This window comes from Schistocerca serialis, chromosome 7, assembly GCF_023864345.2.
Source record: "Schistocerca serialis cubense isolate TAMUIC-IGC-003099 chromosome 7, iqSchSeri2.2, whole genome shotgun sequence".
In the NCBI taxonomy this organism is placed as follows: Eukaryota; Metazoa; Arthropoda; class Insecta; order Orthoptera; family Acrididae; genus Schistocerca; species Schistocerca serialis.
Window position 1 is genome coordinate 93,176,678 of NC_064644.1, and position 18,076 is coordinate 93,194,753.

General features: G+C 42.8%; 1 protein-coding gene across 1 annotated transcript in view; it reads left to right on the forward strand.

Annotated features, from left to right (window-relative positions):
- The window catches only part of LOC126412379 (odorant receptor coreceptor-like), a 242,640-nt gene that overhangs the window by 140,148 nt on the left and 84,416 nt on the right, over nucleotides 1-18,076 (forward strand). Inside the window, exon 4 of the mRNA XM_050081950.1 lies at nucleotides 1,264-1,371. Within this exon, the coding sequence (XP_049937907.1) occupies nucleotides 1,264-1,371 (108 nt within the window). The remainder of the gene's footprint in view (nucleotides 1-1,263; nucleotides 1,372-18,076) is intronic.

The window sequence follows — 18,076 nt, forward strand, 5'->3', positions numbered from 1 at the left end:
TACATGCGGACGTGCATTGTCCTGTTGGAACAGCAAGTTCCCTTGCCGGTCTAGGAATGCTAGAACAATGGGTTCGATGACGGTTTGGATGTACCGTGCACTATTCAGTGTCCCCTCGACGATCACCAGTGGTGTACGGCCAGTGTAGGAGATCGCTCCCCACACCGTGATGCCGGGTGTTGGCCCTGTGTGCCTCGGTCATATGCAGTCCTGATTGTGGCGCTCACCTGCACGGCGCCAAACACGCATACGACCATCATTGGCACCAAGGCAGAAGCGACTCTCATCGCTGAAGACGACACATCTCCATTCGTCCCTCCATTCACGTCTGTCGCGACACCACTGGAGGCGGGCTGCACGATGTTGGGGCGTGAGCGGAAGACGGCCTAACGGTGTGCGGGACCGTAGCCCAGCTTCATGGAGACGGTTGCGAATGGTCCTCGCCGATACCCCAGGAGCAACAGTGTCCCTAATTTGCTGGGAAGTGGCAGTGCGGTCCCCTACGGCACTGCGTAGGATCCTACGGTCTTGGCGTGCATCCGTGCGTCGCTGCGGTCCGGTCCCAGGTCGACGGGCACGTGCACCTTCCGCCGGCCACTGGCGACAACATCGATGTACTGTGGAGACCTCACGCCCCACGTGTTGAGCAATTCGGCGGTACGTCCACCCGGCCTCCCGCATGCCCACTATACGCCCTCGCTCAAAGTCCGTCAACTGCACATACGGTTCACGTCCACGCTGTCGCGGCATGCTACCAGTGTTAAAGACTGCGATGGAGCTCCGTATGCCACGGCAAACTGGCTGACACTGACGGCGGCGGTGCACAAATGCTGCGCAGCTAGCGCCATTCGACAGCCAACACCGCGGTTCCTGGTGTGTCCGCTGTGCCGTGCGTGTGATCATTGCTTGTACAGCCCTCTCGCAGTGTCTGGAGCAAGTATGGTGGGTCTGACACACCGGTGTCAATGTGTTCTTTTTTCCATTTCCAGGAGTGTATGTTCATGCAACAATTTCTTCTCAAGTCATAAAACTCCACAATGCTAATTAACTGGAGCATATTAGTAAATTTACATTTGTTGATGTTAGAATGCATTCCTGTACTTACTCTGCGTGATGTTTCAGAATGTACATATTTTTCAAACTGTTAGCTCATCATTATCATGGAAAAGTTACACTTTGTTTATGGAAAACAGTTATCAATTAAGTACTGACAATAATGTATATTTTAGATTTCAAGGCTTTGTAACATGCACAATATTTCAGGGGACTCCAACTTCTCCAGCAAAAGTGGTGAATCTTGCAGAATATCTACTGGTTTCTATACTGCAGATGTTTCTGCTGTGTGACTGTGGAGATAAATTAGTTGATCAGGTAAATAGTGACCTATCTCTGTAACAATTGCTAATTTTGCATAGGCATTGTCAGACTGAAAATGATTTCTTGGTACTCAACATATACCTGATTTATGACAAATATATGAAACATCAAGTACCAACTGCTCTCTATGATGAATACACACTGCCAAAAACATCACATGTTGTCTTCAGTGAATCTTATAGTTGTGTTGAGATTTCCGAGATAAGGTCAACAGTAGAACAAAAGAATTTGAGACTTTAGCTGCACCAAGTGAATGTTACTGATAAGGCATTTTATAATATAGCAGCGTGTTTTTCAGATGAATAGCAACAGCCACAATCATAAAAATTAACTGGTGCCCTGTCATGTAATTTATAAGTAACAAGCTCTTCAGGAAAAAAGAATAATGGCAATTGACAAACTGCCTGTTGGCTTCTGTTTCGGGTTCTTCAGCCAATGTTGATCTAATGATTTTACCGATGTTTCGCCAGCACGAGTGGCTGGCATTGTCAAAGCTTCACCCTCCATTGCCGGTGGTGAACTGGAGCCAAGTTCACAGCCGCAGACTATACATACCTGGCGCACCAACGTCTGAGAGCTTCTCCGCGGTCATTTTCATTGTGGTTCTCCTCTTGCTACCTGCAACAGTTGTTCATTGCAGTATGGGAAGCCAGGATCCGTTTACCTTAAGGCTTTCCACTTTCTCGTTGATGCTGTTCATGTGTTTTTGTATTTCTACAGCTTCTCTGAACAAGTGCGTGTGATAGTGCTTCTCTACATTCAGAACTTCCGTGTCGGCGAATTTTATTACGTGGTTGGTCTAACTTAGTGTATGCTCTGTCACGGCTGATTTCTCCACTTACCCCAACCTGCAATGTCGCTTATGTTCTTTGATCCTGGTGTTGAAGGATCGTCCAATCATTCCGACATAAACTTTTCCCCATGTGCATGGTATTGGTATATTCCCGACATTGTAAGTGGGTCCGTTTTTTCCTTTGCCTCTAAGACACTCTTTGATCTTCCTTGTCGGTTTGAAAATCGTCTTTACATCATGTTTGCACAATACACAGCCGATTCTGTCCATCACTCTGGGATTGTATGGCAGACAGGCCAGACCCGACCATTTCCTTTTCTGATTGCTTACTTCGGCGAGTGTTTGGCTCTGTTACACTTCTAATAAAATTTGCGGAGTACCCATTGCTCCTCAGAACACTTTCCATTTCATGTCTGAGGCGCTGCAGCTCACATATTCGTCCTGCTCGCGTTACAAGCGTACTAATCATGCCTCTTTTCTGGCTCGGGTGGTGGTTTGATAGTTTGTGCAGGTATCGGTCTGTGTGTGTCAGTTTTTGACACATGCTGTGTCTCAGGTTTTGGCCATCCCTTGTGACCTGCACATCTAGAAATGACAGTTTTTTGTCCTTTTCTACTTCCATGGTAAATTTTATGTTGGCATGGAGGCTGTTCAAGTGTCTTAGGAAGTCACCGAGCTGTTCTTCACCATGGCTCCACACAATGAAAGTATCATTGACATATCTGTACCACACCTTGACCAACAATGGAAGAAGAAAGCGCAATTGATGTCCTCTCTCGCCTTTCTGTCATAGTGCTGAGATGAAGGTACTACACTGAAGTTCTTGAAATGTAAGTGCCTATTCACCACTGCCCAAGCACATCGTATCTATGACAGAATGGAATGAGTTTTCCTTCGTGAGCAAATTCATACAACACAGAGAGACTTGGCAAGAACTGATCAGGAACTTCTGGACATTTTCTATCAACTAAGTAGCAGAATGCATCAAGACAACTGGGACGGCATCGACAGCATCACTCACAGAAGTATGCAGAACGTACTTGAGTGCTGCACTGAGCAACAGAAGAAAAAGTTTGAAAGATGCCGGAATCAGGCCAACAAGGCGATTCCCGACATGTCACACACAGTGGTCAACCCCACTGAATGACAATTGACCAAAGAGGAAGTGCCTGTTCTTCGAAAAGGAGCCACTTTTCACACTAATGAGAAAGTGAACGGGCATAACTGTCAGATCTGGGGTACAAATCATCCACACGAATGCACTGAATTTGAGCATGATTCCCCAAAGTTAAATGTTTTTTGTGCCAAAAAGGAGGCAGTGGTGGCCTACTTCTTCATGGAACAATTTGAAGCACAGACACTGGACTTGGTGACTTACAAAGATAAGGTGTGGTACAGATATGTTGATGATACTTTTGTTGTGTGGAGCCATGATGAAGAACAGCTCAGTAACTTCCTAAGACACTTGAACAGCCTCCATGCCAACGTAAAATTTACCACGGAAGTAGAAAAGGACAAAAAACTGCCACTTCTAGACATGCTGGTCACAAGGGATGGCGAAAACATGGGACACAGTATGTATTGAAAACCAACACACATGGACCGATACCTGCACAAACTATCAAACCACCACCCGAGCCAGAAAACAGGTATCATTAATACGCTTGTAACACAAGCAGGACAAATATGTGAGCCGCAGCACCTCAGACACGAAATGCAACACCTGGAAAGTGTTCTGAGGAGCAATGGGTACTCCACAAATTATATTAGAAGTGTAACAGAGCCAACAACTTGGTAAAGTAAGGAATCAGAAAAAGAAATGTCGAGTATGGCCTTTCTGCCATACATTCCCAGAGTGACAGACAGAATGGGCCATATATTGTGCAAACATGGCATAAAGACGATTTTCAAACCGACAAGGAAGATCAATGAGTGTCTTAGACTGGCAAAGGAGAAAAGGGACCCACTTGCAATGTGAGGGATATACAGTATATCATGCACATGCGGAAAAGTCTATGTCAGAATGACTGGATGATCAATCAACACCAGGATTAAAGAACATAAGCGACATTGCAGGTTGGGGCAAGTGGAGAAATTGGCGGTGGCAGAGCACACACCGAGTGAGACCGACCACATAATAAAATTTGCTGACACGAAAGTTCTGGTTGTAGAGCAGCATTATCACATGTGGTTGTTCAGAGAATCTGTGGAAATACAAAAACACACAAACAGCTTCAACAATAAAGAGGAAAGCCTTGAGGTAAACGGGTCCTGGCTTCCTATACTGCAGCGAATGACCGTCACAGGTAGCAAGAGGAGAACCGCACTGGAAATGACCGTGGAGAAGCCTTCAGATGTTGGCTTGCCAGGTACATATAGTCTGCAGCCGCGAACTCGGCTCCAGTTCACCACCGCCTATGGAGGGCAAAGCTTTGACAATGCCAGCCACTCATGCTGGCAAAACGTCAGCAAAAATCATTAGATGAACGTCGGCCGAAGAACCCAAGGCAGAAGCCAATAGGCAGTTTGTCAACAAGTGGTCACGAAAACCTTAACAATTTTGTACAATGGCAATTTTTAGTGATCTCTGAGTAAGATCATTTTACGTGCACATCGACCGCATAATGCCTCAAACAAAAAGTATCTGAGACATTAACAAATTTTACTCTTTGTGTGACACATGAGGAGCTTTGCTATGGCACTTGTCCATGAAGGCATTTTCCACAATTACTTACTGTGCTCTCACTGCGAGGGAACAACAGACCGAACTTCACTGAGTCAAATGGTGACGGTAGATGCCTATACTGCCAGGTCTACTGTTCACTCTGTTGAACTGTAATAAAAAAGTGCATAATCCAGCACGTTCCAAATACAGAATGAAGAAACTGATGTTCTGTCCCTGTCCTTCTCCTGAAAATGCTGAGAACATATTTTGCTACATATGGATGGCTTGCAATATTTCCTTCTCGCAGCATTCAACTAGAGTGCTGTTCGAGTTGTACTGACAGAAAATCTAAAGCCAAATTACAGAAATAAAGCCACTACAGTAAAGTTATGTCCCTTTCTCCCTTGCAGTGCAAGGATGAAAATGGGTGGAGCCCCATCCTGCTGAAAGATGAACGGAGAGTCCAACTGCATTTGAGGCATAAGCCATTACTGCAATATGTCCAAGTAGGAATATCCAGTGACAGTGTTCTCGGCAAAGAAGAATGGCCTGTAAAGTTTTTGACGTGACAAGGCACAAAAAACATTTACCTTTGGGGAATCATGCTCAAATCCAGTGCATTCGTGTGGATGCTTTGTACCCCAGATTCACTTTCTCATTAGTGTGAAAAGTGGCTTCGTTGCTAAAAATTAAGAGATCAAAAATGCCATCCCCATCCTCATTCAACTGTTGCAGCTGTGAACAAAACTCAAAATGCTTGTCTTTGTCATCACTGAACTTCTGCACTAGCTCCAATTTGAATGGTTTCATTGACAGCTTCTGTCCAGGACTTTCCACACTGTCATTGGAGCCATTTTAAGTTCACAGGATGCATGACACACTGATTTCTTTGGACTCCTTATGAATGTCTCTCGTATGCGCTCCACATTCACTTCACTCACACTGGGACATCCGCTCCTCTTTGCCGGGCACAAGCAACCCATCGTAACGAATTTGTTGTGGCAGTGGTAAACAGCCTTCCTTGTTGGTGGCTTCTTACCGTACTTGGTTCTAAACATCCGTTGAACAGCTGTAGCACACTTATTTTTGTCGAACTCCAACACACAAAAAGCTCACTCGCCATGATGGCAACTAGCGCTGACTATCGGCACATTACCAAGCTACACTGTGGCAGCAAACATGAAAAAAACTTTCAGAGTTTCTCTTCAAAATGACATATGTATCATATCTATACAATGTTTGGGTCTTGTGCAATAAATAATTGAAAATGTTTCCGGACTTTATGTACACCCTGTATATTCACAAAGGTATCATGAAATATGTTCAATTTTAAATTAGCATCAGGTTCCCTCACAACTCATCCCAGTCTAACTGTTGCAAGCTTCCCTAAAATTTTCAGTTGTTAAGTCATTAATTGAATGCACTATTTCAGATGACTGTTTTGCATTACTGTATGGAGCTTTATCATATACTGTAACTAGCTGTGCATCATGATCTGACAGACCATTCTTAACACGAAAAGTTTTTATTTGATTAAATTTATCTTGGTCAGTAAAAACATTATATATCACTGTGGTGCTTTCCTGTACCCAATAACTGACATTAAATTGAAAGAACCAAGTCGTACTTCAAGGACAAGCCTTCTATCTGACTCTTTCAGAAAATCTACATTGAAATCCCCACAAATAATAATACAAGTTTTTCAAAAATAGCTGAAAATTTCCCAGTGGGGACCTATACATGGCTAAAATTATAAAAGTATCATTATTTAGTATATGTTGGTCTACACAAAATTCTTTAGTTTCCAAATTTTTCACACTATGACAGATTTTAACATTTATGGGTACTATCTTGACTACATTATGTATATTATGTTGACTACAAGTCAGCTATTGGTTCTTAAAGAAATGTCAATCACAATACTATTTTTTTATTCATAGTATTTCAGCTAGATCATCACTAAAATGTATTGAAAACCTTTAGTGATGTATTATAAGTTTTTCTTGATTAAGGACTGATCTGATGCTGAAACTTCCTGGCAGATTAAAACTGTGTGTCCGTATGAAACTTGGACTTGGGACCATTGCCTTTCTTGGGCATGTGCTCTACCAACTGAGTTACCCAAGCACAACTCATGACTCATCCTCATTGCTTTACTTCTGCCAGTATCTTGTCTCCCACCTTCCAAAAATCACAGAACCTCTCCTGTGAAACTTGCACAACTAGCACTCCCAGAAGAAAGGAATGGCTTAACCACAGCCTGGGGGATGTTTCCGAATTAAATATTCACTCTGTGTGGAGTGGCAGATTAAAACTGTGTACCGGACCAAGACTAGAATTCAGATGATGATGATGATGATGATGATTAGTGTTTTAGGGCGCACAACAGCGAGGTTATCAGCGCCCGCCTAGAATTCAGGACCTGTGACAAGGTACTGGTGGAAGTAAAGCTGAGGATGGGTTTATGACTCATGCTTGGGTAGTTCAGTCAGTAAAGCACATGCCTGTAAAAGGCAAAGGTCCCTAGTTCTAGCCTTGGTCTGGCACACAGTTTTAATTTGCCAGGATGTTCCATATCAGCACATGCTCCACTGACCTAATGCTTTTTAGAAATGACTGTTAATCAGACACCAAAATACTCAATTTTACGCTGTATGTTATTGCAATGTTGATAAGGGCCTCCCTGTTCCTACTTTTAGTGAGAAAGTCAATGTTAATCTCCACAGACTCTGAAATCAGTTTTATAATCAATGATAAAATCCCCTACTGTTGTAAAAAATATTTATTTTGGAAAGCACAACCCATTTCAGGACTTGTGTCCCATCTTCAGGTGCTTCTGAAAAATTATAAATCAATAATAGTACTTATCCACAATGCTGATGTAAGAAAAGCTAAAGAGAACCAACAGAAATTCTTAGAAAAAAAAACCTGTACAAAAATTAAAATGTGAGTCCATAAAGGATGCATAACCGAGATTAAAACCGGTTAAAGTATGTTAAAATAGTGCACCCCTAGTAAATGGCATGAAACAGAATATCCTCTGCCAGAAAGCCTCTCGCAGAGGAGAACCTACATAAAAGGACAAAGGTCCCCAATTAAAAAAGAGAAACCACCATTAAATGGAATCAAATCTAAAGTATTAACAGCCTAACATCCAAAATCCTCACTACAAAACTTGTAGTGGTCGGGGCTTAATGGCACACCACACCTGGATCTGCATGAAGGTAGATAGGTGGTCTTTCAAAAGTGAAACTTAAAAAAAAGGGTGTTATATAGATTGTGCACCTGCAGGCATGTATGAAAACACAATGTAAACCTCTGAGTAAAGTGTGTAACTCAGCAATGCACCATATGCACCCATCTGACCTGTACCATGCACAACTCAAAGCTTAAATGGCAGTGGGAGTGGCCATGTACCCATAATGTGAGTGAGTGGACTGCTCATGCCATCAGATGGTCACAATTTTAATTAATGTGACCACCACCAACAGGTTAAGAAACCATAAACTAACATCTGCTGCTGTGAAAGTAGTTTCTCTCATGTACCAGTGAAGCACTAATTACAGAATACCTCATTTGCACATGAATTCATCACAAACTAACCAGCAGGATCAAACCAAACTGTTGTTGTTGTTGTTGTTGTGGTCTTCAGTCCTGAGACTGGTTTGATGCAGCTCTCCATGCTACTCTATCCTGTGCAAGCTTCTTCATCTCCCAATACGTACTGCAGCCTACATCCTTCTGAATCTGTTTAGTGTATTCACCTCTTGGTCTCCCTCTACGATTTTTACCCTCCACTCTGCCCTCCGATACTAAATTGGTGATACCTTGATGCCTCAGAACATGTCCTACCAACCGATCCCTTCTTCTTGTCAAGTTATGCCACAAACTCCTCTTCTCCCCAATTCCATTCAATACCTCCTCATTAGTTATGTGATCTACCCATCTAATCTTCAGCATTCTTCTGTAGCACCACATTTTGAAAGCTTCTATTTTCTTCTTGTCCAAACTATTTATCATCTATGTTTCACTTCCATACATGGCTACACTCCATACAAATACTTTCAGAAACGACTTCCTGACACTTAAATCTATACTCGATGTTAACAAATTTCTCTTCTTCAGAAACGCTTTCCTTGCCATTGCCAGTCTACTTTTTATATCCTTTCTACTTCGACCATCATCAGTTATTTTGCTCCCCAAGTAGCAAAACTCCTTTACTACTTTAAGTGTCTCATTTCCTAATCTAATTCCCTCAGCATCACCTGACTTAATTTGACTACATTCCATTATCCTCATTTTGCTTTTGTTGTTGTTCATCTTATATCCTCCTTTCAACACACTGTCCATTCCGTTCAACTGCTCTTCCAAGTCCTTTGCTGTCTCTGACAGAATTACAATGTCATCGGTGAACCTTAAAGTTTTTATATCTTCTCCATGGATTTTAATACCTACTCCAAATTTTTCTTTTGTTTCCTTTACTGATTGCTCAATATACAGATTGAATAACATCAGGGAGAGGCTACAACCCTGTCTCACTCCCTTCCCAACCACTGCTTCCCTTTCATGTCCCTCGACTCTTACAACTGCCATCTGGTTTCTGTACAAATTGTAAATAGCCTTTCCCTCCCTGTAGTTTACCCCTGCCACCTTCAGAATTTGAAAGAGAGTATTCCAGTCAACATTGTCAAAAGCTTTCTCCAAGTCTACAAATGCTAGAAATATAGGTTTTCCTTTTCTTAATCTAGCTTCTAAGATAAGTCGTAGGGTCAGTATTGCCTCACTTGTTCCCATATTTCTACGGAATCCAAACTGATCATCCCCGAGGTCAGCTTCTACCAGTTTTTCCATTCGTCTGTACAGAATTCGCATTAGTATTTTGCAGCCATGACTTATTAAACTGATAGTTCGGTAATTTTCACATCTGTCATGCCTCCTTTCTTTGGGATTGGAATTATTATATTCTTCTTGAAGTCTGAGGGTATTTCGCCTGTCTCATACATTTCTCACCAGATGGTAGAGTTTTGTCAGGACTGGCTCTCCTAAGGCTGTCAGTAGTTCTAATGGATTGTTGTCTACTCCTGGGGTCTTGTTTCGACTCAGGTCTTTCAGTGCTCTGTCAAATTCTTCACCCAGTATCGTATCTCCCATTTCATCTTCATCTACATCCTCTTCCCTTTCTATAACATTGCCCTCAAGTACATCACCCTTATATAGTCCCTCTATATACTCCTTCCACCTTTCTACTTTCCCTTCTTTGCTTAGAACTGGGTTTCCATCTGAGCTCTTGATATTCATACAAGTGGTTCTCTTTTCTTCAAAGGTCTCTTTAATTTTCCTGTAGGCAGTATCTATCTTACCCCTAGTGAGATAAGCCTCTACATCCTTTCATTTGTCCTCTAGCCATCCCTGCTTAGCCATTTTGCACTTCCTGTCGATCTCATTTTTGAGACGTTTGTATTCGTTTTGCCTGCTTCATTTACTGCGTTTTTATATTTTCTCCTTTCATTAATTAAATTCAGTATTTCTTCTGTCACCCAAGGATTTCTATTAGCCCTCGTCTTTTTACCTACTTGACCCTCTGTTACCTTCACTACTTCATCCCTCAAAGCTACCCATTCTTCTTCTACTGTATTTCTTTCCCCCATTCTTGTCAATTGTTCCCTTATGCTCTTCCTAAAAACTCTGTACAACCTCTGGTTTAGTCATTTTATCCAGGTCCCATCCCCTTAAATTCCCACCTTTTTGCAGTTTCTTCAGTTTTAATCTACAGCTCATAACCAATAGATTGTGGTCAGAGTCCACATATGCCCCTGGAAATGTCTTACAATTTAAAACCTGGTTCCTAAAATAATCTATCTGAAACCTGTCAGTATCTCCAGGCATCTTCCACATATACAACCTCCTTTTATGATTCTTGAACCAAGTGTTAGCTATGATTAAGTTGTGCTCTGTGCAAAATTCTACCAGGCAGCTTCCTCTTTCATTTCTTCCTCCCAATCCATATTCACCTACTACGTTTCCTTCTCTTCCTTTTCCTACTATCGAATTCCAGTCACCCATGACTATTAAATTTTCGTCTCCTTTCACTATCTGAATAATTTATTTTATCTCATCATACATTTCTTCAGTTTCTTCATCATCTGCAGAGCTAGTTGGCATATAGACTTGTACTACTGTCATGGGCGTGGGCTTCGTGTCTATCTTGGCCACAATAATGCGTTCATTATGTTGTTTGTAGTAGCTTACCCGAACTCCTACTTTTTTATTCATTATTAAACCTGCTCCTGCATTACCCCTATTTGATTTTGTATTTATAACCCTGTATTCACCTGACCAAAAGTCTTGTTCCTCCTGCCACCGAATTTCGCTAATTCCCACTGTATCTAACTTTAACCTATCCATTTCCCTTTTTAAATTTTCTAATCTTCCTGCCTGATTAAGGGATCTGACATTCCACGCTCCGATCCGTAGAATGCCAGTTTTCTTTCTCCTGATAACGTCGTCCTCCTGAATAGTCCCCGCGCGGAGATCCGAATGGGGGACTATTTTACCTCCAAAATATTTTATCCAAGAGAACGCCATCAACATTTATCCATACAGTAAAGCTGCATGCCCTCGGGAAAAATTACGGCTGTAGTTTCCCCTTGCTTTCAGCCGTTCACAGTATCAGTACAGCAAGGCCGTTTTGGTTAGTGTTACAAGGCCAGATTAGTCAATCATCCAGACTTTTCCCCTGCAACTACTGAATAGGCTGCTGCCCCTCTTCAGGAAACATACATTTGTCTGACCTCTCAACAGATACCACTCCGTTGTGGTTGCACCTACAGTACGCCTATCTGTATCACTGAGGCACGCAAGCCTCCCCACCAACGGCAAGGTCTGTGGTTCATGACTTAATTCCTGTAATGTCACTCAAGAATTCATATAGCATGCTTAGAGAGCATAGTCCCACATTGTTACTAATTTGTACCTCTAAACACTATGGAACAATTAATGCAAATAAAAAGAAATCTATAAAATATTTAGTCCACCAGCAGTTATATGAGAAGGAGCTACGCTAGAGCAATATTGATCACTTTAAGAATAGCCATTACAATAAAAAGCACAATGAAAGATTTTTAAGGTACATTGGTCACAGTGCACTGACAACATCAATAAAATTTAAAATTGAACCAAAATAATAATAATCACTAATAATAATCAAAGCAATGAAAAACATAGTAACCCTCAAGAAGGGTGCCCATAAACATGCTGTAATCCAAAGGCTCAAAACCAATGCAACTGACTGAACATCTAGCATGCAGAACCAAGAGCACAGTGCAGTGTGAAGGCCAGGTCAGAGTTGGTCAACGTCAGCATAAGAACTGATGCGTCTGGACTATCACTGCTGGCAAGTAAACACCTGTATTAGCTGTTATGCTCATCTATGCTCCAAGCACTTCATCAGCAATAGCTTGCCACACTACTCTGCAGCAAGACCCACACCAGCTCATCTGTGTCCACCTCAATATCCGCTTGCAGGGATACTAATTCCCTTCCCTCTGAAAAGCCCATATAGAGCCAAACATTGCCATGTTCCTGCCACAACCTCTGTTGCAAAACTATAGAGGAAGCGAGATTCCATGGCAACAGGTCTATCAATGAAGTAGGCAACACCAACGCAGCAGACTCTGCTGGAATGGTGAAAAATTGCAGAGGCATAATGGCTGGTTTGCCAGCATCAGTGGGTATGAGGATACATACTAGGGTGAGCAGAGAAAGGAAGGAACTGACTTCAAGACCATATTCTCCACATCAGGAGTCAGGGGAGTGATCGCCATGGCACCCTATCCCATGGGCTGACTGTAGGACAGAAGAGGCATTGTGGGTGGTAACAGGTGTGCACGTGGTGTCGCAGGTCCAAAGATTACAGACATAACTGATTCAAATGATGGGTCAGATGCTCCTGACTGACAACATCCACCATAAACAAATGCTGACTTTTGTGGCGCACCACTACACCCAGCAGCCAATCCCACTGCTGTGATGGCCCACGGTATGCAACTCACATGAAGAAGATGTATTAAAGGCTGCCACATCACACAAAGCCAGATCCCCATGGTTACTTGTGTCAGAGAGGTACCTTAATTACATTAGAATCAGGATTCAGACACTCTCTTATAAAAGAAGTTAAATTAACAGAAGAGCCTCACTTAATGTTCAAGAATACACAGAAAAGTGCCTATATCATCAGCATATTAGATGATTGAGTAATAAGACAAAGAGCTTCTTGTCTGTTTAGACAATTTAGAGAGCTCTGAAAAGATAGACATCCTACACTTAAATGAGCACCACATAACCAGACAGTATATCATCTTACTCATGTATAACTAATATGGGAAGGAAAGGAGTTGTTACATATATTAAGGCAGAACACAAGTTCAAGAACATTCAGACAAGCAGATTTAATAGTGAACAGCACATAGATGTGTGTGCTTGTGGATTAATACTGCAAAAATGGGTACACAGGTCTCCACTGGGAAATTTTGTACTCTCTATGAGAGATTTGGATTTGTAGCGACGTCATGCGTCTGCCGAAACAGATGTCAGTTAATCAGCTGATCGGCCGGCGCATGTCAACAGAGTTGGTGCACTGACCGCCAGGAGCTACGCTATGATATGCTTTCTCCTTGCTGCAGTGTGCGCTCCATCAACTTAATAATTTGCTTTGATTTTTGGGCTCCACGAATTTAACAATTTGCTTTGATGTTTTAGTATTCTTGTTACTGTTACTTCTTCCTCAATTATTTACCAAAAAACTGGTAATATTTGTGGCACTGGAAATGTTTTGTAATGTTTTTCCTGCTGTTATGTGAGCATCTTCTTGCTCAAATAAAGTGTTGGACAGAATTATACGTCATGCGTATCTTATTCTCACTGCAAACAAGAACACGATAGCGAGATCACAAGTACAACACTCCCAGCTTGTGACAGTCGTGATCACGATATGATTGCAGCTAGAGAGAGAATAAACCAGCAGCACAAATGGCTAGCAGTGAACATGAAGAATTGGAAACTGCTACGGGGATGGATCTGTCAACCATATCAAGACTGGCTGTGTGGCTACTGCCATTTTGGCCCCACAACCCAGTGTTATGGTTTACACAGGTAGAAGTGAGTTTCCTCTGCGCCGGAGTGACCACTGACTCCACTAAGTTCGCACTGGTGGTCAGTCAGCTGGACTTTGCTACACAGCTGAGTTTCAAGATATTATAACTTCACCTCCAAATACAGAATCATATGCGAAGTTAAAGACTGAATTAATTTGAAGAGTGTCGGCTTTGCAGGAAGAATGAGTGTGGCAGGTAGTCACACAAGAGGATGTCGATGACAGAAAACCATCACAATACCTTCGTCATTTAAGAAGAAAGGTTGACATGCGCACAGTGCCCAATACATTACTACACACATTGTGGAGCAGCGATCTGCTGGCAAAGGTGAAGGCCATTACAGCATCACAAACGGACGTTGCTAGATGCCAATGCGGACCTGGTGGATCGAATTCAAGACACCATCATACCATCCTCCTGCCCTGAAATTACGACAGGATGTAATAGCAACTTGGTGGTAACACATGAGGATTACAACAGTCTCGTGAGCAAGATTGATGTGCTGAGTAAGCAGATGGGTGAAATACTCTCCGACAGGTACGCTAGAGGATGATTCTGCAGAAGATCTAGAAGTCGTTCCTCAGCGAACTTCGCTGTGGCCGAAGATTCAACCCGAGCAGATGTGTGTTGGTACCACAGGAAATTCGGAGAGCAGGCACACAAGTGTACTTTGCCGTGTACCTTTCTCAGTTGTAAGTGGCAGGCAGAAGTAACTGCTCCAGACTGTTGGTTGCCGTCCTTGTGTCTCTTTACAGCAGATCGCAAGACAGGGTGCAAGTTTTTGGTGTATATGGGTTCTGACTTAAGTATTTTGCCATGGACCCAGTTACAGCTCATTTTGCCTTTTCCGCGGCTCATAATTCAACCATCGCGACATATGGAATGCACCACATCAAGTTGGACCTGGGATTACATCGTGCCTTGAAGTGGAATTTCACTGTGGCAGATGTAACTGAGCCTATAATTGGAGCAGATTTCTTACCGCATTATCGACTGCTGCCAGAGATTGCCAACACCCCCCTAATAGACAATGTCATGGGACTATCTGCCGATGGATTCTGATGTAGCTTGGCAGTAGACAATGCCAAACTGATCCAGTTGGAGAGAAATGAGTATACAATACTTCTAGAGCTGTTCCCGGCTATCACAAGGCCTCCTTGGGCCCCAAAAAAGGTGTCACAACACTGTACATTATATCAATACTACCGCAGGCCCTCCGATTTCGTGTAGACCCAGGCGTCTTCCTCCTGACCGATTCGCTGTTGCCAAGGAGGAATTTAATATAATGTTGAAGGAAGCCCTCATCTGCCCATCTAGTGGGCCTTGGTCATCACTCGTCCATTTAGAGCCAAAAAAGAACGGTGTATGGCATCCTTGTGGTGATTACTGAGCCTTGAATGCTAGGACAATACCGGATCAGTACCCTGTTCCTCTCTTGAAAAATTATAATTACGCATTAAATGGAAAAAGATGTTTAGCATATTAGATTGCACAAAGGCTTATGCACTGATTCCTGTTGCCGAAAGAGACATTCTGAAAATGGCCATTATAAGGCCGTTTGGTCTGTTCGAAAGCCTGTTTATGACATTCGGATTGAGAAATGCTGCCCAGACATGGCAAAGATTTATAGATTCCATTTTGCAAGGCTTGCAGTATTGTTTTGCATATTTTGATGATACACTTATCTTTTCAGCAACCCCAGAAGGACACAAACACGACCTGCTTGAGGTATTTAAACGCCTTGATGAATACAGAGTAGTGTTGAACACCTCAAAGTGTGTTTTTCGCCAGACAGAGGCACCTTTTTAGGCCACCAGATTTCTTCAAAGGGATCACTGCCACTACCAGAGAAAGTAGAGGCTATATTGAATATTCCATAGCCAGAAACTACCAAAGAACTGTGATGATTCTTGGGAGTCCTTAATTTTTACCAACATCACCTACCTCATGCGGCAGAACTCCAATAGGCTCTTACTGCAGCTTTAGCCGGTCCCAAGGTTAAACACCAAATGCCAGTATTGTGGACAGAGCCGATGAAAAATGCATTCAAAGTGGCCAAGAAAAGTATAGCAGATGCAGCCCTTATTCAACATCCAGCTTTGGAAGCACCTCTCGTGCTGGTAGTAGACACTATCCAGATGGCAGTCAGTGCTGTCTTGCAACAGTATGTACATGGAGTCTGGCAGCCTTTCGCATTCTTTTCACAAAAGCTATCTCCTGCGCAGCAACAATGGAGCACATACAACCGTGAATTGTTGGCGGTTTATGAGTCCATTAAATATTTCCGTACACAATTGGAAGCTAGAGTTTTTGTCCTTTTTACAGACCATAAACCCCTCACCTGTGCCTTTCAGCAAAATATGGACAAATGTTCTTCGAGACAATATAATCAACTGGAGTTCATCGCACAATTCACTACTGATGTATGGCATATATCGGGAATTGACAATGTTATTGCTGACTGTCTATCCTGGGTGAGCAGTATCATGAAGACTAGATTTCGCACAGCTAGCCGAAGCACAGGAGTCTGACCTGTAACTTCGAGATTGTTTACAAGATGCCACGTCTGGCCTTCAACTTCAGCCAGTCGACATTCCAGCTACAAACGCAAAGTTATATTGTGTTGTTTCAACAGGGAAAACTTGTCTGTTTGTTCCTATGGTGCTATGCAAGCAGGCCTTCGAAAGTCTACATAATTTGTATCTCTCAGTGTAAAGGTAATAATTAGACTAATAGCTAGCCATTTTGTGTGACCTGGAATATAAAAAGTGTGTCGCATATGGGATCGTGCATGCGTACAGTGCCATCACAGCAAGATTTCTCGCCATGTCTGTGTGCCAGTGGGCAAATTTCCAGACACAACAGCATGGTTTGCTCATATTCATATTGATGTTGTAGGTCTGCTGCCCCCTTCAGAAGGACAACATTATCTACTGACAGTAATAGACCAGTTCACATGCTGGCCAGAAGCCATTCCGGTAGATAACATTTCTACCAAGATGCTAGTCACTGCATTAGTGCCACACTGGATAGCCCAGTTTGGTTGTCCACTTCTTATAACCACAGACAGAGGGCAGCAGTTTGAATCTGACCTATTTGCCCAACTAAGTAAATTTTGCAGCACATTGCATCACACAACAACAAGTTACCATCCTGCTAGTAACGGTATGATTGAATGCTGGCACTGATTGCTTAAAGCGGACTTAATGTGCCATGAACCACAATGGACCTCTGCCTCACCACTGGCTTTGCTTGGCCTACATAACATGTATAAACCGGATCTAGAAGCCTCACAGGCACAACTGGTGTGGTGTCACTGCCAGACACCACACTTGCTAGGTGGTAGCCTTTTAAATCGGCCGCGGTCCATTAGTATACGCCGGACCCGCGTGTCGCCACTGTCAGTGATAGCAGACGGAGCGCCACCACACGGCAGGTCTAGAGAGACGTACTAGCACTCGCCCCAGTTGTACAGCCGACTTTGCTAGCGATGTTACACTGACGAAGACTCTCTCATTTGCCGAGAAGATAGTTAGCATAGCCTTCAGCTAAGTCAATTGCTACGACCTAGCAAGGCGCCGTATTCAATTGATATTTATTATATGAAGCATGTATCATCAAGAGCGATGTTATACAATTATGGATTAAAGTTAAGTATTCCAGAAGCTACGTACTTTTCTTTATAGCATTCATTATGTATCCTGTTTCAGACCTCACGCCAGCCTGCGTGAGTTTAAGCGCATGCCTTTCGGCTTCCTCTCATTGTGTCTAGGCTGTCTTGTCTCGACACAACAACTGGTATATGGAGAAGTCCTATGGCTTCCCGGGGAGTTTGTGGACCCACATGCAAGTTCGCTGGACGATGTTAGTGCACCAGTATTTGTCACCCACCTCAGAGACAGGCTGATGCAGATCTGACCACAACAAACATGATGCCATGGTACATCGCAAACATTCATACCCCGAGAGTTACGATCCTGTTGACATGTAATTCTGCGAGTAGAGGGTGTCAAACCGCCACTCACACCGCCATATACTGGTCCGCATCATATTGTCATTAAGGGTGACTAAACATTTGATATCATCATC